This window comes from Diprion similis, chromosome 8 (genome assembly GCF_021155765.1).
Source record: "Diprion similis isolate iyDipSimi1 chromosome 8, iyDipSimi1.1, whole genome shotgun sequence".
Classification (NCBI taxonomy): domain Eukaryota; kingdom Metazoa; phylum Arthropoda; class Insecta; order Hymenoptera; family Diprionidae; genus Diprion; species Diprion similis.
In genome coordinates this window covers 18,865,228-18,889,992 of record NC_060112.1, presented here as the reverse complement: position 1 = coordinate 18,889,992, position 24,765 = coordinate 18,865,228, and the positions used below count along the sequence as shown (strand labels likewise).

The 24,765-nt window shown below is 48.0% G+C and overlaps 1 protein-coding gene across 1 annotated transcript in view; it reads left to right on the top strand.

The window, feature by feature from the left end:
* The window catches only part of LOC124409010 (MOXD1 homolog 2), an 87,225-nt gene that overhangs the window by 40,502 nt on the left and 21,958 nt on the right, over nucleotides 1–24,765 (top strand). Inside the window, exons 2-3 of the mRNA XM_046886395.1 lie at nucleotides 982–1,304; nucleotides 23,236–23,385. Of these exons, the coding sequence (XP_046742351.1) occupies nucleotides 1,050–1,304; nucleotides 23,236–23,385 (405 nt within the window). The 5' untranslated portion in view covers nucleotides 982–1,049. The remainder of the gene's footprint in view (nucleotides 1–981; nucleotides 1,305–23,235; nucleotides 23,386–24,765) is intronic.

Sequence of the window (24,765 nt, the reverse complement as noted above, 5' to 3'; positions counted from 1 at the left end):
GCAGGGCTAGACTTGCTAGTGGTGAAACTTTGGGAATGGAACTATACAACCGCTTGTAATTATGGTATGATACTCGTGGAAAACTTGGTCAAACTTGGTCAGCACCCGGCGGGGGTCGCCAGGAGTTCCGGCGCGATATCGACTCCAAAATTGCTGGAAACACGCAAGTTTCGTCGTGGCTGCCAACCATTATTGAGGAGCAAGTGGCCGAGGCCCAGTATATTTCGGAAACGGAGATCTCAGTGCCCGTATCTTTCATGGACCGTTTGAATTCGCAGTTTCGGATGATATGGACCTCGATGGAAAGAGAGGGACATGAACGCGGGGTGGGAAAAGCAAAAACGGGAGGCAACAGAGGCGGCTTGAGTGCCTCTCTCGTTCGCCTGCTCAAATATTAAAAGGCAATATTCTCACTTGGTCTACGAGGATGTAAAACTCACCTAATAGGATCGTAGCGGGATGCTGATGCGGCTTTTATCGCCCGGATATACATACCTACGCACCGTGCGAATACCTGCCAGCTTAGCAATATTGCGAGTTGTTGCAGGGATTTTCGTATATATGTATATACATATTATATTCAAAAGCTGAAAATTCCTTCCTCTATTTTTCCCCATCCATGTCGAGCTCCGCGGCGAAACTTCACCTCTATAACTAACGGCCTGTTATGTTCCCTGACGTGAACACCCTTGTTAAACGGCCATTCGAAACCCCGCGTATCTCAGCCATTAACCTAGCTGCAAGGGCCAATGAATACCGGAAAATTTAAGACTCCTTGTGAATATTGTATCATATGCAGATTACACCTAGCCTAAGAGAGGTAAGATAAATGGAAAGAAAGGGATGATGGAATCCTGAAGAAGTGCAGGGACCGTGGCATACGAGCTGGCGTCGATATTGCTACGAAATCAGTCTGTTATACCTACTCAATCCAAGCTGACCGAATTTCACTCAACAGTTGCGTTCACCTTTCTGTTTCAGATGCTGTAAGTCGCGTTATAGTCTCAACGGCGAGGCGAGAGAGGCGCGGAAAGTACTCATCTCGAACGATGGAAGCTCTCGTTGCAGCTTTTATCGTCGCGTTCGCTCTCTTCGGCAACTGCTTCTGCGTCGAATGGCGACACAGCGCGGTGCTGGACAACAATTTCCTTGTCCTGTGGACCCCGGGTGAGAAGGACGTCACCTTCGAGGTCCAGGTAAAAACTCTGGGCTACGTTGGCCTGGGATTCACCAAAGATGAGGGACGCGCCGGAGCTGACATGGTCATCGGGTGGGTCGACAACAATGGACAGGTTCATCTCCAGGTAAGATCCTCATCCCCTTTATCTCGCGATTCGAGAAATACGTGCCGTTTCCCATCGTCACTCCTTCGGTACGAGAATTTTCGTATCGAGTGATGGAATCTAATGACTGTAAATCCGTCCAAGTTTAAAGGTCCAATCCCTCATCCAGAAATGCCGGCATAATAGAACCTGCATCGAGCGATGTAAAACAAACTTTGAAACACTGATATTCCCGAGACTCGCTACCGTCGCGATCAGGTGTCCCGGTCAAACGTATGGTAATAACGGGATCGAAGGTTATAACAATCCGCCAAGGGAATGTCGGTAATGATAGTCGTTGAGCTTCGGTAAGCATCGGGTGTCCAGTTTCAATCGGTCCATCGAACGGTAACGAATCCCACCAACTGCGGTCGAGGCGCCCTGTCATTACGCGTTATTGTTATTTTATACGACGACACGGTCAGTCGCGCGCCGAGGATCAATCTGCGTTTCACCCCCAAAAATTCACGACTAATATCACACTCATACACAAGCTACACTCGCATCAGACGATAAAACCATGCACGCAGCTGCAGCAAGGATCCCCCGGCACGGAATCTCCTTAAAAGATACAACGCAAGCTCGGAACGTCGGAACGGTATAATAGAAGAAAGCAATCTTCCAGGAATACCGAGTGACCGCAAGGATCACGCGGCAGAATGTAGAGCTCCCTTCGAGATTGCAGCAGCAGCAGCAGCAGCAGCAGTAGCAGCGGAACAGAAGAGTCTGCAAGTCGCATATTTAAACGCGTCCGCGGTATGCCGTGTTCGCTATTTTTTCACCACTTCTATCGCTGTCCATCGCGTCTCTTCGTTCCATAATGCATGACGGTCCGAGAGCGAGCGCCGCTTCTGTTCGCCCGATGCCCAAGCTTAGGCTGCAGGAGTCGCCGGATGCCGGGCACATCTCCTGCGGGTCGGTTCTCTCCGCACGGTCGCGGTGCGGAACGAAAACCGCCGCGGGGCGAGCACCACGACAACCGACCAATGGGAGTGAGGGGGCTTTTTCGTCATGATTGTAATCTCAGAACCAGACCAGCCCCGGGCATCCAGACCTCGAACTGACCGCGGGCATTCCCCATACACAACCGCTCGGGACACCTTTATATAAAACCCATACCTGCAACGTGACTATTTTATCCGGCACCATGGGGCAGCGGCTCTCTTGTCTAGAACCATCGAGCGATCTCGACGCTGCCGCAGGTAGTTCGTATATACACGTATACGTCCATTCCCATTTCTCACAGTGACCAACATGAATAATTCAGTGACGCTTCGCGTGGCAAGTTTCTATCGCCGCTGTGAGTCAGGGGTGTTATTAACTTTCATTACAATTGTTAACAGTCCGGGAGCAAATTGGGCAGATGATATACACGCTTGACCCGATGCACTATATAAATTCTCTTGGTCCAGGTACCGCGCACACATTTCACCTTCCGGTAATCTGGCTGGGTTTGTACTATACATGTATAACCTACGTGTCTGTAAAACATTATTCAACCGAGTTTTCTTTCATCTCGATACTCGGCGCTCTTGTTATTCATTCTTCCCGCGTTTCACTTCTCTACACTTTTATCTCGCCGCGGTTCGTTTCGCGATTCCATGTTATGGCTTTCGAATAGTTTTCCAGATGTCCTTACACGTCCTCGGTCTCGTCGCTGTTATACAAAACGCGACACAACCTGATGACGAAAACAGTTTACTTTTATCCCGGAGTTTCGAGTACGTACTTGGAACTCTGCGTCATGCTGCTCTGCAGTGCAGTAGAGGTACTTGTTTAGCAGCGTGGATTCTGGCACATATTGTTGGCGATCGGGGGAGGTGAGGGACGGGTCAAACGCAGACAAGGGAGTCGAGAGAGTGGAGAGAACCGTCGAGGGAGGAAAGAGCGAAGGGAACGAGTGCTCTCGGCATAAATGAAAACGCCACTCCGTTTCTACATCAACGGTGTAGGTATTTGAAATACCTGCGTTGAGAGCGAATTTAATGCAACTTGGTAAAATCTCGACGAGACTGCGACCGTCGGCTTCGCGAATGCAATTATTTATTTCATCAAACGTTACCGCAGCTGTCGTCCTGCACCGTTGAATATAATAACGAAATTATTTTTCATCCTGTTCATAAATTTCTACACAATCAACCGGCAGCCGGGATGCTATCAACGTTTGCAAAACAATTTCACGTTTTCGTTGCGGAAATCCAATTCCCGTTCTATTCATACCTCGCACAAGTGACGCCCGAATTTTTTCGACCTCTCGCCAGTTACTCGCGCTAATACGACCTGATTCACCAGCACCAATAACCTGTAAGCCTATTAAAAATTACAACCATTTATACTCGGTGGCCGCGATAGTGTCGCGCTACTATTGAAAGCCTCGGATTCAAACACAACCACCGTCGCATTCACCGTCCTGTGTAACTGCATTCGTGTTGAATCCTATTCACCGTGCTGTCACCCAATCGCATCCCAATCTAACTCCGGTTGCATACACATCGCGAGTTACAACCCTGCAGTCTGTGTGTGGGTAGCGCGAGCTACTGCAAGATACCGGGATGCAGTTGCCTTTCAATGGTTAACTGATGCGGTTGCATGCGATCGCTGTCCTTTGTAACGCGCAGATGATGCATCCAGCAGAAAATGCATATTCCAGCGTAGTTTGTCCAAGGATCGCCGCTCATTCTTGTACGCAGCGATTCGCAGTTTCTGTATCATCTTCGCATAGAAGAATGTATTTATGGGGTTATTCACTCGGCGATATGGCTAGTTTATACCGACTTCATACCGCGGTTGCGTTCGGTACGTATATTGTGGGTATAATAGGGTTGGTACGTGCGACTTTTTTACCTAACGCCAAAGGCGAACGAACGGAAAATAGTGTGGGACACGTTTTAGCCGAGAAAATTGCACGTTTCCGAACGGTCGTGTATACATGCATGTATACCTATATATACAGGGGAAGAAGATTTACTACCGTCGTCCGGGTAAATGAAACTCCCGTACCGAACCGCTTTTATTGGCTATCTTCGAAATCTTTGCAGCCACCGCATTCGCAACGCGCAGCGTAATCCGATGTAAGATTAATTCGTACGTGCGGCGGCGGCAGCCAAGCTCTACGTGATCCCGTTTCTAAACCTCAGCTCGTCTCGTTATGTGGTCAACGGAATGGCCCAAATAAGGCCCGGCTTTTTTCGGCCCCACTGTCGTCACCGTCGCCGCGCTTCTCTAGCCCCCCAAGACTTACTTGGCAGCGCGGATAAAACGACGGCCAAATTCCACCCGCGCTCGCGGATTCCTGCTTCCACAGATTTACAGTCCGCACCCTTGTTAAGCTCGGCTATATGTTAATGCCGCGAATCTGCCTCCTCGCCGACGACGTATCCGCGTGTGTTACGCGGCTACCGCGCAAATTCACCGAGGCTTTAGTCGCTGGCTGATATATTATATCGCCTCATGCGCGCTGGGACGTGCCGCCATTCTTTAACTAACGTTTGCCATACATTAAACAATGATTATACTAACGACCAATTAATTTAATTATTTCTCTTATGCCGTTGCTGTACACCGGTTGTATGAAGTTTCGCTGGAGAGAAAAGAGAAGATATTTGAAGAAAAAGAAACTCAGGAAAGTTATGTATAAATTGAAAAAAGCGCTGAATACAAGGGACAAAGAATAGCGTGGGATATTAAAGAGAAGAAAAAATACAATTGAAAACAATGGAATACTTCGCCAAGAAAAAATGGAGTGAGGCTGCCGTGCCAAGTATTGTGAAGAATTTACCCGACGCAACTTTCTGACCTATTTCACGTTACGTTTGGAATTTTTTTTACTCACTTTTTTTAATCCGTCTGTGTTTTTTTTTTTTTTGTAACCATTGTTTTTTCATTTCATTTTTCATTCTGCCCCAAGACCCTTCTCGCGATAACCCATACCAGCCTGCTTGGATTATTCAAATAGGTTATCTACGATTTTAGGAACCCTCGCTGCTGCTCGGGTAACATCTGCAAAAAGCACTTGACCCTGGACGTGCCTCGTGGACGCACTGTACAGTCGGCGAATGGTGGCTCGACATTCTAAGGGATCGGGTATATGTGTGTACGTATACACGTACCGATAAGCTGGCTGACATAAAGTTTAACAACGAGTCACCCGAGAAGTTGAGTTTTATTTTACCGCATTGCATAAACTTTCCAGACCTATAGAAAATCGGGGTATTGAAACGTATGTGTCTCACGTGAGGTACACGTATCTAATGACGGATGTGTTAGAATTGTATCGACACGCGTCGGCGAGAAACAACACGTCGGGCAATCTCGTATATCCAGGAAAGAATAAGACCTCGGAGAGAAATTTACCTCGTATAGGATATCCGCAGAGCGGTTGAGAATTCCGTATGCACGACCTCTGCATGCGGTCCCTCTGCGACGGGAGGGTGAGAGGACGTAGAACGGAGAGCGAAATAGAAGGTGATGGATCACGCCTAGTCTCGTGGATATATAGATCAATATTATAACGCCAACCGGCTGACTGACTTCGCGCCGGTACAAACGTCCAGCGGCTACCTTCCTGGTAGGACGTCGATCATAGATCCGATAGTGTCACACACGGATATATAAGGTGCGAAGGAACGACGGAGAATCTTGAATCTTGGATCTTGGATCGAGAGAGAGATGCTCAGACGTCAGATACGGGATCGAGACGAAATTAGGTCGAAGGAGTCTGCGGCGCTATCCTTTTTCGGCTTTCTCGATGAACTGTTCCTCTACAGACATCTTTTGATCACTTATGTCACAGAAAATTTTCACCCAACAAAGGATAAATATTTTGCCTCTAGGCTCTCGAGTCTCTACTATCGTACACAGCGTGCACGTGTGTGTATGTGTGTGTTACACCGTGCAATACTTTTATTCCCTGCTTATTTGTTCTCTGTATAGCTGAGGCCTATCAGTCGACGCCAATCTGTTAGCTTCAAAGCCAAACGTTGCGCTCGCGTGGTACCGTAGTCAAGACGAAGTGCAGCTGTCCCCATATCTTCGAGTGAAGAAGAAAAGAAGAGAAAGAAGAAGAAGATGAAGGGTGGTTGGCGCGTGTATACACGAGAGTACAATTGTACACGTATATAGGTACCTTCCCACATGTCGTAGGCACGTCGATATATCTTTTCACCCGTTAAGCCAGACGCCGACGCCACGGAACGGCGCTGTCCTTATCTCGTTCCTCTAAATTCCGAGTCGTCGTTGTTGTGCCTTTATCCAACTTTTGGCGAATGGGTTTGTTCCCTATTTGCATTTTTATTCCATTCTTATGTACGAAGCTTGAGAACACCGTGATTTTCCGTTACTTCTGACGATATGACGTGAACTTTGACCATGAGTATCCGAGATGTTATCAATGGCGGTGGACTACCTACAGCAAGAAGACCGTTATCGTCATATTGACTTATGATTTCTGTTTATCTGGTAAAATTTTCGGAAGAGACACGAGAGGTGGACCTTCGTTATACCCGAATACCGCGCAACGACTCGTTTGACGTTTCTGCAAAGAAACATTGGTCGGGGCCGGCTATTGGAGGGTACATTGGTGGTTATCGAAACCTGAGGTCCACGCGCCCTATCGATGATTCAAGATACACGCAGTTGCTTGTTGGCTTGTCGAATAACTTGCGACGAGGCAATATGTAGCCAGTTTATCAGCTGACTTGGAGCGAGCGGACCTTGGTCTGCCCATCAGAGTCCCGTCCCTTCTCAAACCGGCTAATTGCGCCACGTTTTGACGTCTCGCTGGTATTTCCACAAATGACGATTTAAAAATACAAGCTACCGTTAATGGTATGGCTTAGCAGTATCCACTAAGTGGATCCAAAGTTCTCAAAGCAGAAACACCCGATCGTCAGAAGTGACATCCGTCGGATCGGATCGGATTGGATTGGATCGGAGTCGTTCGATCCATCATGCTCGGGCCAATTAAACAGGCTGTCTCTTTGTTCCACATACATAATGATACGTTACACATGCACACGGTCCGGCAGTGGTCGAGCCATTGGTTTGGAATGACCGGCAGCGATGTGAGAGATTGAAGAAAGTCGCTCCCACAAGAGCGATAGCCCGGAATGGAGGCACTGCGGGTACGTTTTGTCAAATCACGCCTTGTCATTCTGATATTCGTTTTAGATATTATTTACTCTGTGTCTCGAGCTGCTCGCCTTTTGAAAGAGAACTGATTTAATACCATTTCCATTCGAATTAGTTTCGAATCTATTCCCCCCCTCGCGATCCCCCATAAAGGATAGCGAAGAACATTATACCCATATGCGTTCAGTGCATTTCGTATTCACGTGTACCTTCGGTACTTGACGCATCAGCTCATGGTTCAGTCCTGGTTCGGCTCCCGCTGCCAGTTGACAGGTTGAAGTACAGCTATTATACCTTACACGTGTTATTATTACGTGAACGAGCCAGAGGCTGGCCTCCTCGTCGACTAGATGGTAAAGATTCCTTGATATATCCGGACAAGCTCACGGTATGCTGTAGCGGTCACCGTACCGAGTCTGAACGCCGGCGGGCTGGTATCGCCGTCAGTTTGTGGTACCGCGCTGACACTTTGGTGTTGTGCTACGTCACCGGAGTCGTCGTATGTGGCTGTTTCGTTCGTACGGGCAAACATACGCGCGGCCTGGTGAAAGAGAGGAGAGGAGAGACGGGGCGCGAGGTTGGTCCACGGCGTGAGTCGAGATACGAGATCCTATCGTCCCTCTTATTATGACAATTTATTTGTCCCGGTTTATTCGGGCCACCGTCGACTGTTATTACCCAAGAGTCCAAGTGGTCTCCTGCAGGTCGTGCATGGTCGCGGCCGCGGCGGGACGGGACGGGGGCGTCTCTGCGAGCTTGAGATATTATGTCGGTCTGTCTACGTCGCCCTTTGTTCTCTTTTAAGCCTTTCAAGTTTTATCTGAAATCTGCTTCAAAGGGTCCTGCGAGGCGCTCTTGAAACCCGCTTCTTCAACCAACTAGCGGAATGACGAATCACTGCCGACTTTACGGCTGGCCCTTAGCTCTGACCCACGCACACGCACAACGACAACGTAAACGACGCAGGTACGCACGGCTGACTGACTCGACGATGGAACGGAGATTCCATGCACCGCTCACCGGTCTCAGGTCTTCTGATCGTGTCTAAGTCACTCTCCAGATTCTCGAGTATTTTGGTGAAGAGGTATGACGCTGAATTTACGACGCGTAGGTACACCACGTCGATTGATGCTGAAGTATTAGTATTTTTCTCATCCTACGGAGGATGCCTAACGGATGGCGGCCGGTTTCCAGTGGGTGGTACAAAGCGGAGCGGAGGACTACACAAAGGATCAAATCTGCTGGCTTTTAAGGACCTGGCTTAGGACGTAATCCTCGAGGCGAAACTGGCTTACACGGGCTGGACGGAACTGGAGGAGTGGTATTCGGTACTCGCGGCGATGAGGAGAGACACTCGTAGAATATACACGACCGTACCGCGATGTTCTACGACACAGATAGAGTCTTGTTTCTAGCTGGCAGATGGAGACGTATTGCCGGAGAACCCCCTTCGCCCTTCCAAAATCCACGTCCAATATCTCCGCGACGTAACAACTGCCTGAGCTGCAGTGTAAAGACGGCTTTGCAGAGTCAGCCACTAGTCGGTTCTATAACCGTCCAACAAAACGTGCTAGTTTTTTCCTCCCCTTGAGCTCTCCCCGATGGCCCACCACCCTTCCTTAGATCGTATCAAAACTCTTTGTGGTTATATATATCCTGATTTTTTTCTTCCCTCTTTACCGTTCTTACCGTCTTTTACTAGTACCTTGAAAAAGAGCGACGAGAGAAAAAGAAACAACTGGTATTTTCCGACAGACAGACTACACAGAAGCAAAACTCCGAGTGTAGGTACCAAGTCAGCGAAAATTAGGGAGTGTCCCTAGATGAGAGAGTTGGGACTACGTGCTCCGATTCACCGACGCGTACGTCTCTTTGGGCCTGAAATCCGCGTGACACGAGGTCTCAAACATCGTTCTGTTTCTCGATGGCAATCTTGTGCTAATTGCAAGTTGGGTTCTTGGAGTCAGCCAACGATAACGACTTAAGAAGTTCCGAGAAGCTCCCGCACGTTTGTCGAACCGGTAGCCGAAGAGGAGGACGAGGGCGCGTGGCCCGAAGGTATTAAGATTCAGCGATGCAGCTGAGCCTCGCCGGCTTTTCCCCACGGTCCGGCAGGCCACTGATCTTTTTTTTTTTTTTACGACGGAGAGTTGCCCACCGGCATAAGTCATCTCGGACATTTCACGGTCGACGAGGTCGACGAGAAACCGAGAGATGATATTTTTCGTATAGTACGAGGTGTTTGTCGTGCAGAACGGACGATATACGGGGGCGAAGAGTCACCGCAACCTATCAACCGCGTCATCTTTCCCGGAGTGATCTTATAAGGTGCAGCTGGGCAGCTGCTGCTGCCGACGTTCTTGCGCGTCGAGATGGGAGTCGAGGAGATCGGTTCCTCCTCCAAGGTACCGAGGGTCCTGCGAGTCGGACCACGAACGTGAATCTGTACCGAGGAATGATTCATGGAGGACAAAATTATACCGGAGAAGGGGAACTAGTTATGGTAATGAGAAGATGCGCCGATAGCTTGCGTGTATGCGTTAGATTGTGTATAGCCAACCTACTTACCGACCGGCAAACGGTCGCTACTCTAGCTACTTGGTGCTCCGTTGGCAATGATCTCGAAATCGAACGGCCATCCTATCGCAGCATCCTCCCCCCTCCTTCCTAGTCGCTGTCTTTCCTTCGTCCCACCCCGCTGCCACCGTTATGTAAGACAAGCATTATCCGAACTGTTGGCTGCAATCTGAGAACGGCCGCGTGCCCGCGTTGTTACACTGCAGGCACGGGTACGATTCGAAAATAGGAAAACAAATCGCGGTTCTTTCTTTTCCCCCCCAAGCCACCCCCGCCGCAAAGAGTGAAGCGCTTGTTAGAACGCTACTACCGCTCCGCCAAACATTCCCGCGTCTCAATTTCCCCCTTTTTGTTTTCCTCTTTCGCTTTGAGACCGCTTCTCCTTCTTTCCGGCTTACCACTCAAATTGGATCGCTCTCGTTGTATATATATACTTATATACATGTATACACATCTGTAATGTTATTTCGCGTATAGAAAAGACCAAGCGACAACGTTATTTTCAAACCAGACTCTTTATCCGCGACTTTGTACCACCTGCACCGTGACAACTTTTGCATCGTCGCTTCTCGTTCACCAAGCGGAGATGGTTTTGAGGCGGACCGTTAGTTTTTTCCTTCCTTCTCATCTCCGTCATTTTGAATAAACCGTCAAGGTAATAGAACCTTGAGAGAAAGATGTAATTTCCGTTGGTGGCTGATCAATGTACCTTAAGGTTGCGGTAGGTGGGGATTATCTGGTCGTTAATTCGTGTAGCTAACCAGCCTGCAGCTTCAGGCCACAGCTTGACAATAGCCTCGGAAAGCGTCTACAATACCCGTCACACGATCTTCTCAGCGGGACAATGCATACGTTTTTTCTCCGTTGTACCTATCAGGCTGTGGTCACCGAGCGAGGTGAACGAGTGAATGACATGACGCTGTGCCCTGCGAGCATGGAAGATGTAGATGATCCATGACGGTGGTAATATGTGGGCAAGAAGCTCGCCGTTTCTGGGTGCCTCGATTTTCGGACGAGAATGGTAATTTATTCTTTACGTACCTTCACGAAGTGAAATATTATACCTACATAGTTATCTTGGCCACCGACAAACACTGTTGGCTCCATTATGATGAAGAACGGTTCATTCCCAGTTTAAATTAATTGTAGTCTTAAGCAGTTCGCGTGGTGATCCTGGTCATTTTTCAACGTCACTCGTCTGGACGGTACGTCGAAAACACGACATTCGAGTTGCCTACTTGGCACCGACGAATGTTAATTGCTGGAATGAGTGCAATGTTTCGTGAGTCACGTTTAGACTAGGTGTGGCCTGCAGCCCTTGTGCCTCGTGACCTCGGTCTTGAGTGGGAGTGAATAGCTACTTCGAGAGAGGGAGGCATTCGATCGCGAAACCAACGCCGATCGAAACGAGATCGAAGTTCTGATCTCCTGATCTCCCTTCTTGAAATACCCGTAAATTTTCCGACCGATGAAGATGACTTTCCTCCAAATCGGTCTCTGATCCTGTTCCCGATAATGTCTACTCTTTCATTTCTCATACATCGTCGTACCGTCGACGTATGTATACGAGGAGGAATCAGATTGAAATTGACCGCCGTGCTTCGATTGCCGAGGCAACGTCATAATCGATTTCGACTCGTCTAAAAGAGAAAGCCTCCTTCCATCGGTCAAGTTTACATTTGTGAATGTCCGGATGCGGCCCCTCCACGTCCACCGTGATCGGCTCCGCCGTCCCGCCTATAAAAGCGCGAGAGTTACGGTGATTAATGAAATATCATTGATTTTTCCACGCGCTTGTACCTGCAAGTTTGTATCCGTTTTCAAACCGGGGTAAACCGTTTGTCTCCTATGTTCTGCACGCGTCGTTTTTCAATCGCAAAATCAGGCCCCCCGTCTTCTCATCTTTGCAGTTGCTTCTGCGACAGAAAAGAAGCAAAATGTGGATATGGAGAGAAGAAAAAAGGACATAAAGAGGAAAAAGAAAACACGAAGCGACGCGGTGACGACCACGAGTCGGCAATAAAACGGTGCGGAGAAAAAGGAGCAGGACATCGAACAGGCGCGACCGTGTGGCGAACAGTGTCAAGCTGCGAAGCGCAAGAAGAAAACTGGATTGAGATCGGCGTGTTTCAGAGCTGTGTGTGTGGGCGGGGGCGTAGACCCAGTCGATCTCCACGTCTGACAACCAAGACGCCTATTTCTGGCGCCGCAGAAACTCTCGATCGCCTCTCTTATACATGTCCCACGGAGTGTGCGAATCCGGAATGTGGAATGCAGTTGCGGGACGATATTTCGGAATAAAATATTTCATGGAAGCAACCGAGTGTCTCATTCTCAGCTCCGCCTCGGCAATGTACAAACACATCACAAGCTTTTATGGCTTTCAAGTTGAATACGATATTGTATACGTATATTTAAAGAGAAAAACAAGAGTAAAATGAAAAAAAAACAATGATTCCGATACAAAAAATTTTTGAAAAGGAAAGGTAACGGGGTAGAAACGTTGAGAGAGTTTTTTCCAGACGTATATTTTGATCGTGGATCGAGGCCAATGGCTCTTATTATTCTTACGACTCCATGAATGGCCTCACAACGAGCAACGACTTCACGCCAAGACTCAACGTCGGTGTCTACACGACCCATTAGTCGAATTATCTCGAGATGTTGTAGCCACCATCGATAATAGGGGCTGGCGTTGACCGCGTCGTGGAATTCGATGAAACGACATTTGTGGAGCTGGTTATAGGAGCGCAAGTTCCTCCTTCTCCTCCTTCTCTGCCTCATCCACCTACTTTTATTCTTCTTCTACTTCTTCCCACGTAGCTTTACCGCGTGTACAAACCTTCGTATATATACACGTGTAATATAGACGAGTGAACCTGCGCACACGCAAACTACCGACTCACACGCGTGCAGTACGTGTATCTCGTTGTTCGCCGCCGACGGTAGCCGGTAGCCGGTAGCCGGGCCCTCCGGATTCCACCGTCCGTCCATCCGTGGGCACGCGTGGAAGTCGGGATGGCAGGCGACCCTCTTTGCCTCTCGGCTCCTTCTCTCTCCTCGCAAACGCAGCTCCCATCGCTTAGTTTATCACCGGCGTAATAAGTAGTGCGGGTATACAGGTACGTGTATGGGTGGGCATGCTTGTGCATGGGCAACCAGACCATCCGCCCTTCCTCGCACTGCAGTCAAGCCTGATATCTTTGGTCGCGTTCTTGTTGAACGAAACCTGATTTTATAAAGTATTCGGAGTACGGCGGGAATGAACGAGGCTTTGTCGCCGACTCAGGAATCGCTTGGGCGTCAGGAGAAAATAAATTGTACAGTAGAAAAGCTCGATGACTCGCTGATTGTTCAGGCTTCTATTTCTTTTTCGTTTTCAACTAATCTTACTTCAAGTCTGAATTTTCCGGTTTCTCGTAGACTTGTTGGTACTACTTTTTCTAGACTTGCTGCCTATGAAATCCTGGCTTGTAGATCCTTTACTGTGTAATGCATAACCTGGATGCAGGGAAGACTGCCTTCGCGCACCTCGAGGCGACCGACTGAAGAGACACGCAATTCCATTTCCGATATTTTATTCCGTTTGTCTTCTTCCCAAAGTATAAGTCCGTATAGAGTCCCACGACACCGATGACGAATCAATTATTCAGCTGGTCGAAAACTAACACAGTGCTATGGAACTGGGACGTCACAGATTGATTGTGATGCGTGCTTTGCGAAGGTTTGACGACACAATTCGTCTTACGTCATTTTTCTGTTCCAATATATTCAAACCTGTTAAATGATCTGTCAAACGATATCTTCCTTTGGTATCTTTATCACTGTTTGGCTCCTTGTGCTATTTTCGTGAGAATGATTTCACCGTGTGTTACTAGCTTTGTGCAGACTCGGCGAATCCGGGTGCGAGGGCGGAAATTCTTCCACCGAACAGGCTTCTGAAACCCGTAAAACCTGTTCAATTTCCGCAAACATAGAACGTATACCTTTCCCCGTTACGAAGGTGTTTCCAAAACGGGATCGGTGCCTGAGCCACCCATCTTTCCATTTTCATCTCGCAGGCTTTAGGTCGATATTCAGATATATACTAGATTCTTGGTGCAGTTGATCTTCTGGTTTTACTCCGTTCCTGGAAACGCAGCGTATCTTCTGTTACGGCTAACGAACTTACGTCGAGCGCAAAAGCAACACAGGTGCTTGCCTCGCTTATATACGGTTCGCTTGAAATGTATCGGAGCAATGAAAAATGTCAATTTCAGGACCGAGTCGTTAAAACGTTTACGACGGTACCCAGAAGTGACCGACCACCAGTCAAACTGAAATTATGGAATATCCTGCGGTTGGCAAATCGTTTTTCAATAATTGCATCGGGAACAGTGTGCCCGCAGACTCGGTTTCGCGGACTTTTGACGCTTAGTGACGCTGAACGTTAACGAGAAATGTTGCGTCGTAAAACGAGGGTTGCAACTTTCGCCGTTACATTCCTACACAACGATTATTGTTGTCGGTGTGATATTCGCGTCGAAAAAAAAATTCTTGAAAACGAATTTACTCGGTTATAGAATATATAAGCGAGCGTCGAAACACAAAAACACCTCGGTGCTAAGGACGGAAAAGCGCGCGGCCTTTTTGCCACTCTTGTGAATGCGAAAAAGGTGGAAAACGAGGCGGCGCCGCAGGAGACTTGTGCACTAATTGTCGGTACATACCTCCATATAACACATCTCTTATTACGCGGTTTTTCGTTTCGCGGGTCTGCTTTTCACCTCGGTTTTCTTTCGATGCATTTTCATGAGGCTTGAAATGTTTCCTCGTCAACTTAAGGAGACTCGTTTATTCAGCATATAAGTTCCCTCGCGCGGTTTGATCTTTTTTTTTCGTCGCTGCATGGGCAAAGTCCGACTCTCTTCCACCCTCATTTCCCATCCCCCAGAACGCGGAAGCGCAAGTCTTCACATATACGTCCCGAAGTTAAAACAGGGATGTAAACTCGCTCTTGTCATGAAATGCGCTGAGTAAGTTTCAAACCTGGAGCTGAATTGGCCCGGCTTTGGGAACGCCGCATTGCTACTGTATGTTACAGACCTCAACCTCGAAAAGGGTGAGGAGTCGGCACGCTACCGTGTGCAGACTGCAAACGCGGTTCTAGAGCTCCTTGGCTTCCTTTTTCCCCTTCATTATTTCCTCCCGCCACTATTTTCCTTCCGGGTTTTCGCTATTTGCTCTATCCACGCTCGCTGCAGCCAACATGGAGAGTAATTAGAAATTATTTACCCCACCTCCTTGGAACTGCATCACACCACGGAGTCTTATACATGCCCGGCTATATAGGGTACCTGGCAAAGATACAGCCTTTGTCGGCGCATCAGCCTGGGTAATTCACGTCTCGGGTGCATTATAATTTACTAATAACGCGCAAGCTTAGGTTGTTACCTGTCGGAACGGTGTCGGGAAACGACGCTTTAAAATACCTCGCTTTACCTACCAGCACCGGAAAGGTCGGAGAGAGAGGCCATTTCCTTCGCTTCCTTCCCCCTGGCAGAGATTCCTTGTGAAGTTTTATACACGCCTAGTAATTTCCAACCAAGATCCGTTAACATCACGTCAAGACTTTTCCTCGGGCCGTCTACGGGATGGGCGCCAGGTTTTATATGCAACGAACACACAGCGTTTTAAGAAGTTGTGATACCAGGTGTTTTGCAAATGTTTGAAAAGTACCGGCAAACCGGGGCTTCTTCTTCACTTTCTCTCTTTCTTCTTATCGCCCGAGTTTTATCAACTCCTTTGCACGGGTTCTCGCGCCAGATTTTCTACCCAATTAATAAACCTCACTTTGATCTTAATTTATTCCTCTATCGGTAGGAAGGGGAACGAAAAAAGAACAGCAAAGAAGAAAGTTAAAAGTGAAGTAGCTCAGGTCGTTCCCCAATACCCTGTAAAGAGAATTCACTGATAAGGAAGAGAGTGACGTGCGTGTCCCTTAAAAGCACTAGGTGGAATCTGGTAGCCGTAGTGGTATACATATACCATCGAGATAAGATCTCCGCATTATGAATCTTCAAGGTGTGGTCCAGCGGGGTGGTCGCCTCATCAAATTAATCATTCGTTTTGGAATTCCACATGGCCGCCAAGGTCCTCGAGCCTCTGAACCAATTGCCAAGAGCATGGGAGATACCTCGTCGACAAACTGTAACATTAGGTCTAACTGTAAATAACCGAATCGCGCGATGTGAAATGTCGATGGATTCGCGATCCATCCGCATTATCGAATATTGACGAAGGGAGCGGATGGATATTTAGAAGCAGTGCTATCGAGCAATGGCTTCACCTTACAGCGTACGGGTTTTCTCTTGTGACCGGTGTAGTTTATGTCCAAGTTGCGTAACGTTGCTCTTCGGTATTTATCCGGAGTCTATCTGCCGAGGGAAGAAGAACGAGGGTTTGATCAATGTTAACGGTGTCGACCTTGCCCGACCGCCTATGTATCTCTTTGATTTCTTCACCCGACTTTAACAATGTAGGATCACGCAGCGGCTTGGCCAACGCGCGTTTACGTAACTCGGAGATAGGTAATTGATCTATTTCTTTCCAATCGTGTTCTTCTTCTTTTTCTCTTCTTCAAAGCCCCTCAGCTACGCCTTGAAAACGAAACCGTACACATGACACGAGGTCGCAAAATTTTCACCGCCGACTTTTCCACGGCCGGGGAAACGCGTGACGCGTTATTCCCACGGCGATACACTAATCCTCGATAATGGCTCTTGGGATGGACAGTGACAGTTTCTTAGCCGTTGAATCGACGTCGGAGCGGTGACGTGCCGTGTTCGGCGAGCATCCAAGAAAAGGGTCTGTATCGCGAATCTTAAACGTGGGTGAGTTAGCAGGAAGATTTGTCATTCAAGAGATTCGCTGACGTGTCACCGGAGCACAGGTCCGCAGTATATCTATTGTATATGTATGTGCACGCCGCACGGTTCAGGCTGACATTTATGCATAAACATCGCGTCTCGTATTCTCGGTAGCTGCTCACTATCGTGCTCTCGCAGTGCGGTGCGGTGCCATGCCATGAGTTTTTTGTTTTATCATCCGAGTCTCTTCGAGTCGAGAAAAGGAGGTCTGAACTAAGCGGCGGACAACCGAAATGGAAGAGAGAAGATCAGCAGCAGAAGGAGGAGGAGGAGGAGGAGGAGGAGGAGGAAGAGGAGGAGGAGGCGGTGAGCAGCTAGTCGGGCCGATCGTATTCCTCTACATATCCCGGGGCAAAACCGTAAAGCTAATGTCGCGAGAGCACGTCGCATATGAATGCGTTATTTGGACGTTTAACTGAGTAAGAAAACAATCTGAAATCGGATCGAGCTGGGCTGTTCCTCTTAAGTGGGTAGGTATACGAAAAGGATGAGGAGGATGAGGAGGAGGGGGAGGGGGGGGGGGCTGAAACGGAGGGTTGATACGCCGAGAGCGTACCGGCGATCATGCGGGATAAAGAGAGAGGCGAAGGTGGAAAGCAATAACCCGTTATGGAGATGAGAGAGCCACCGGACAATGCTTCCAAAGGAGGAGAGAGGGAGATGAGGCGGATCCGGAGGACGAGACCGGGCCTGAATTCATAATCCTCGTTCCTACGGCCGGCTCACAATGATCCAAATATGTTTTATGTATAACAAAACGCTTTTATAAATGTTTATCATTAATTTAAATATTATCTGATGCGGGTGGCATTCGGTGTGCATATACAGAGAAGAATAAGAGGAAGAAAAAAAAGAAAAAGAAGAAGAAGATACCCATGGTGGACCATGATCGTCAACCGCGATTCTGGCTCCGGGATGAAGAATGGCTTTGAGATTTTTCACCGACTTTCACCGATGCAGGATCCGCGCGTTCCAGAGATCCTCGGTCATCTCTTATCCTCCTTCCTTTTCGCTCCTCGTCCCATCCTCTCGTACCTCGGGCAAAAGCTTCTTCTTCTCCCGCACTTACGGTACCTGTTCGCGAAGCTAAGTTGGGAATGAATCGAGCGAAGCAAAGCGAGCTCCGCTCTCGGGTGCCCCAATCAGCCTATGAGCAACCGCATTTCAGCTCTCTTTCACCGCTTTCTTCGGTTCTCAACCCTCTTACCCTAGCTTGCCCGCGGGTATCAATAGCCGTTGGGTAGCCTTCAATCAGATAGAGAGCCGGAAAGAAGAGTCAGCACACGCCTGGGCGAGCACCTACTCGTCTACTTGCCTGCTCCGAGGATGCAGTTCCTTCTCCAAAGCTCACCTGCTTTTATCGATCTGATTCAGAGTGAAATCGGCGCCACTGCCGCCCCTAAATCTCCAGAGTTTCAGTTCAGACTTGAAATTTGAGTAATTGCCAACCAAGGCTTTCGTTCCATCAGGTATCAAACGCCGCCCGAATAGCGGTTTTCGCGTTTCAAGTATCCTCAGCGTTATCGTATCGCTTTTCCTGCGGCCGGAAGTTGCGGCTGCGATTGACGGGCGGAGTAATAAAGTGTAGCTTACACCGTTGACAGAAGCGTCGTATACAACTGCCGATATGTATATTACACCCGTCTTATTATCGTCTCGTAACTTGAAAACGGATCCTTTAGACACTGGAGGAAGTAACAAACTCGATATTACGCCAAGGGAACAAAGCTGCTGTGGTATTCAAATGCCACTTGATGCGGCGACATTTTTGTGATGGAATACAAGATGGAGTGAAGTGGAGAACTGGGAAGCGGAGGAACGTGATGGCATTAACCTTGATTACTTCATTCGTATCTTCTTTGTTTACTCCTCGTTAAGGGACCGCTGAGATGAGAGACTACTTACTCTCACTTACCCACTTTGGACCTGGAGTGAATATTTTTTACCGCTGCTCTCGCCTCGCGATCCCGTATCGTGTTACTTGACGGGTATAAAACTGCCTCACTGACTTGGGAAGATCTTTACCCAATTTTTTCCCTGTTTTTTCTTTTCTTCCTTCTTTTTTTCAGCGGAGATATTTTCTTTATTATTATACTCGTACGCTTCCAGCCACGACGCCAAAGCGGCCGAGTTCAGGAAACCGGGTGTTCAGGTATCCCTTGGAAATTAACCGCGATTAGATTGTATTAAACATCCGGTGCTAGCCGATCTCACCGTCAGCCACGAACTCAAAAGTAATTTCTCATCTTTCTCAACGATCTCTCGTACAACTTTAAATGCACTAAATTCTAGGCTGCCATAACGTCGGTTTGCTTAGTTATCTCTTTTGACATGGCTGAAAATATACATATTTATAACAGTCAAATATACAGCAGCAACACAGATCGGAAGTAAAGATATCGAAAACTTTCCATCACGCGGTGCTCGTCAAATCCTTGCGGAATCGTTAGTCCCTGATTTTCCAGAAACTTTTGCGTCTCACTAGAGCCGCTCGTGCGTACTTTCGCTCGTCTCATTATTAGCGTCTTGCAGTTGGCCGCGCAGAGTTGAGGGCAAATCATGAACTCCATGCGAAGCTGTGCGCAGAGTGCTTGTCGAAACAATTTCAAGTCCGATAGCTGGGCCATTATAACGACCGTCCGCTTGTTAGGAGTTTCCAGCTGCTGAACTATGAGGTCCGAGGCTGTTTGGGATCATCCGGGCAAGCGACGATGAAGTAATTAGAGGCTAACTCGGCCGCGAAAACGGAGTTTGAAACGTGTCAAGGAACTCCGTGAGCTCAGGGGGCGGAATGCGCGCGTCGTCGTGGAGAGGCTGTCCAGCTCTCATGATACACGGGTCCCTGGGTCCCCAGGTCCCCGGGTCCCGGAGGGCCTGAAACCTCCTGCAAAGGGTGAAAGTCAGAATCGCTGCATTCCCAGATGAGAATCGAGATCCTCACCGCGGTGCGACGCTGCAGCGACGTTTATCTAAAAATCTCAAGATCTCGTCTCGGTGCCGTGCCACCCGGACCCTCCGCCATCCGGGCACACGTGCACCGCAAGGACGAGATCTCGGAATTCTGGATCTTGGCTGTCGCTCCGGGAGGAGTTGCGTCATTGGTGTAAGAAATATGAGACCGAATTAATCCCTTTATTGCGTTAACTGCTTTTATCTCGTTATCCTCACGCAGTGTGTCCGCAGCTTCCTCAATTTCCACACATGGATCCGCAGGCGTTCCAGCACTCGCAGAAGCAAGCGGAGAAGACCGACCACCTCGTCGCGACGTCTTTCCGTTTCAATTCCACGCTCATCAATATTCAGCCGCAGCTTATCAGTGTTTAGCGACGAGCACAACACCAATGACCAAAAGCGCAGGCTCGTCACCGCGGTGAATGCAAGACGACGCGCCAAGCCATGAGCGCGTCGAATCGGTCGCCCGTCTGCTTCGACACGGTCCCTGAGCCTCGGTTATACCGGTCCCAAAAAACCGGCCTTATACTTCTTCGCGGTTCTCTCGTGTCACGTGACTCTCGTATTATATCGGGACTTCGACGTGCCTCGTGTTATTACCATTCGCAACACCGGCGTCACCCAAATCCGCGTTGCGCGTTACGATCCCGGTGTCGTCCAGATGCCGATCAGGATTATACGCACGAACGTTCTGCGATCAATGGTCTAATGTAGGTATGTGCGATCGAAGGATTTAAATACATTCGACAAAAATCAAAGTTCCAAGTTCATCCAGATACACACTGTGTATCACGGTGTGGAGTTTTTCCCAGTATATCGAACAACGTGATGTTCTTATCGAATTTTTCGGACTGTAAAAACACGCTCGTCGGCTGTTTACTCGTTGATAATTACGTCAGGTATACATATATATATATATATATATATATGTATATATCGTTTTGAGAAATCGCTTCGTAAACATCTCGCCTTGTTATGTATATCGTGCCATGAGGAACTTGATAGCGTGACGTTTATACAACGAGTACAAAGTCGATATGTATTTAAAAACTGAGAACGTGCACGAACGAAACGTGATAAGCGACCGCGAAACTGTTGCATTTATTTGTACGACTACCATGAACCACGGGGTGGATATTTATGCCACTTGGTGGAGAGTAGCTGATTGCTAGAGAGGCGCATCGAATTTCTCCTCCACGACTCGCCGCGTCGTATGATCGACGTGACAAGTGGACTGATGCACGATCGGTCCCATATAATCGTCATATACCTGGTGTCGAGTTATCGGGCTGGTCACGCCGATTCTCCGACCGAGTTGTCGCGTTTATCAAGCAACACCGACAGGCGCTTCGTCGCATGCACGAATCGCTTGAGGTTATAACATACAGAGCTCGTTTCACTATCTGCATGTAGGTATATTATGTACCTGAATAAAATCGTGCATGATTGTGACCTCTGCTTTTTTATCTTTTATCACCATCTCGCTGTGTAACGCGATGCTTCATTCTCATTTTCTAAACGGATTTACCCGCTACATACGAAAATCATCGATACCCAAACATTCCGTAACGCACAGCATCAATAACTCGCGGTTAGATATTGCCTACTATCAATGGTCGAGGAAGGGAGGTTTCTTGCAACGTCAACGCGCAATCACGGTGGGTTGGCTCATGTCAAACCGTGAAACGTCTCGCGGGTCGAAGCGATTAGAAAGTTTTTACTGATTGACATTTCACCCGAGCCATCGGTAATTCTGTCGTAGTTTTGTACACGCCCTAACTGATCAGGTAATCGCTGAAGTAACCTGAGCGAGCGGTCAACACTTTAGTGCAGGCCGGTAAAACCGATGTTTTTTTTTTCAAGATAGAATCATCCTCTGACATGATTTTATTATCCATGTCTCTACGTGAAATGTGATGCATTTACAACAAATAGGGAGAAACGGAGCGATCAACGGATATTGCAGCGACATCGAAACCGCGTAACCTGCAGCGGATTAGGAACGACCGGTTCTCCGGTTTCCGGTGAACAAGGGCATATGCGGTACAAGTTGACGGTTTGGATGGGAGAGGTGCGGTAACACGCGTGACGCCTGCAGTGGCACGCAACCGTCGCAAAGCTCCAGCAGCCACGAGACCGAATAAAATTTTAATAAAAGCCGGGATGAAAAATAAAAACTCGTTTAGGAGCAAACAATAGTTTCCAATCGCGCACGCCGCTTACACGAGCGTATACCTTGTGCCACGCAGTCGTGCAACGCCAACCCTGGGTAATTATTTCGAGGCGATGGCCCGGAATTCTCTGGACAAAAACTCGTCCTTTAACCCACGAATAGGTTCCGTCGACGACGAAGTGAACGCTTAAGAAGCCCAGGGCGCACACCCGTGCACGTACGTCCCATGGACAGCTGACGACGGTGGTTGGTTATTCGATCGCACGGGAATCAGTCTCGGTGGAAATTGTGAAACCCGTCGGGGCGTTATATTGTTGTGAAAACACTGAAGAACAGGCCAGGATGACTAGGTCGTTGTATTCGGTATGTAAGGAAAGCTGTGTCGAAGCTTTTGATATGATGTGAGAATATATACGGTATATAAGTCGACTCGTCCAATCTCTCACCGCTAGTTCACCCAATTTTTCCTCTCACCCTTAAATTCAAGAACTTGAAACAATCTCGAACGCGTGGTGATTGGGGAAACAAGTAGTCGTCGCTGGTCTCACTTCCTGATCGTGCCTTGTTTGTAGGACAGCTAGAAGCCGCGACGTGAGAGCTGTTAGAACCGCAAAGGTGACATGGAAACGTCCAGGTACCAATTGTTTCGTCATTAAATGCCCCCCCGCGTCAGGATCGATCGGTATGGTGTCACGCATAGCGGGGATGGTGCAAAAGCCTCAATCCGCCCTGGTACTTCATCGCACTTTCCCCCGTGGTGGTCGAGAGGTTCGGTTTATTATGAACGCCATGGGATTTTTCGTAGCTGGAATATCGTGGTTCTCGATCGATGCCCGTGATCTCAGCTACTGCGACGCCAAGATCACACATGCAGCTTATCCGCAGTATGTAACTGTATCCTACCCAGGCCATCCGGATACTTGGATCGCAATTATTATGACCAAGAGTAAACTTTGCAGGGTGTGAAATCTCGTTTATTCATCACAACCGGGTTGATCAGGCACTCTTATCGCACGACTCGGTTTCCTTCAGGGTCTCCGTGCCTTACGTGACACGCAAATTGTGTCCTCGATGGAAATAAATATACCTTTACGCATGCGGAGGGAAACGGTCTTCGAAATCCGTCCCATGAACACATACTTTACCTTCTTATTACCAATATTTTTTTTCCCAGGATCGACACGTGAAGGATGCCAGCAGAGATCCGCAAATGGACTCCAGTCAGGATTATCGTCTTCTACTTGGATATGAGAACAAAACTCACACGGTACTGCGATTCAGCAGGAGGTACGACACCTGCGACCCAAGAGATCTGAAGATCACGGTGAGTGCTCTTTTCTATCGTACTATACATATGTGTACATATTGCACACACGCACGCACACACATATTTATATCAATATGTATACATAACCCTCCCGGCCGTAGCCCAGCTGTGCTGGCCGGCTTCATTCTTTTCATTTCTACCTCGTTCTTCCGCTACATGTATATACATACCTACCTTTTCGATCGTAGTTGGACGATCCCCGCGACCTTATTGAATCTCATTCATGCCCCGCGGCAGCGACTCTCTTTCTTCTTATCAAAGGATTTGAACGAAAAATTGTCTTCCACAGGGACATACTTACCGATCGGATGAAGACGTAATTGTTTCTAGATTCAATCTTCCTGCTCAGCTAAGGGATAGGATTTACGGAACGTGATTGTATTTTCCAAGAGGGATGGAAGTATTCGCGATGGTATAGGTTTCCAAGGTATAAGTATGTCGGAGGGTACAGCCACGGAGAGAAGTGGAATACTGACACAGTGGCTCAGTTACGTTTCCTCGGCGTGAGTGCGAATATTCGCGAAAATTCAGAGGGGTTGCGTGCACAGGTAGATTCCTTCACGAGCTTTAAGGCCTTATTCAATTTTGGAGCATCACGGCGTGTCACAAGGGTAGGAAATTCCTCGTGCACCAGGATATGTGTATATGTATATATGTTTATATACGTACGCGCGTCGAATTGTGCTGCTGCTTTGAACCGGCTATTCAAATTTCCAGGAACCTCAGAATCTAGCTGAAGTCATTACGCCTTTGGGTTTAAACAGACACGAAACCTTCAAAGGATCAGAAATTAATTATTCAACCAGATCAAAGTCCCATCTCACTTTCCACCTGGCAAAGGAATGAAAATTCAGTTTGGCAAGCGCAGCGAGAAAATTAACAAAAGGGTTGATTTTCTGCTGGGTAAAAAGTTGTAAGAATCCCAAGTAAAGACTAGCTACGAAGGTCTTCTACCGTACCTGCGCACTCTTCTTTCATATTTTATTTTTCTAAACGCGCTCATGAGTATCGGATTCAACTAAAACCAAGGTTAATAACAGTCTCTCAATGGCTTCTGTCGAGCTATAAGCAATTAAAGTACCGCAGTGCAAGCAGCAAATGGGAATGGCAAATAATTCTTTACGAGGCTTAAGTGGAAAATGGGCTCAAGCAAAGGCGGCGAAGGACCGTTGAAGCGTGTTCAAGATACAACCGGCGCACTAGAAACTGTATAGTTGTAGCTTTGAGATATATCTGCCTTGTTAAGGAGCCCAGTTATTTACGTTTCATTGTTTTCTGCCCACCAGGAATTCCCTTCTTTTGTATAGGTGTACTTATATATACCCATATATATGTATATAATATAATACATATTACTTCTTGCTCATCCGTTCCGGG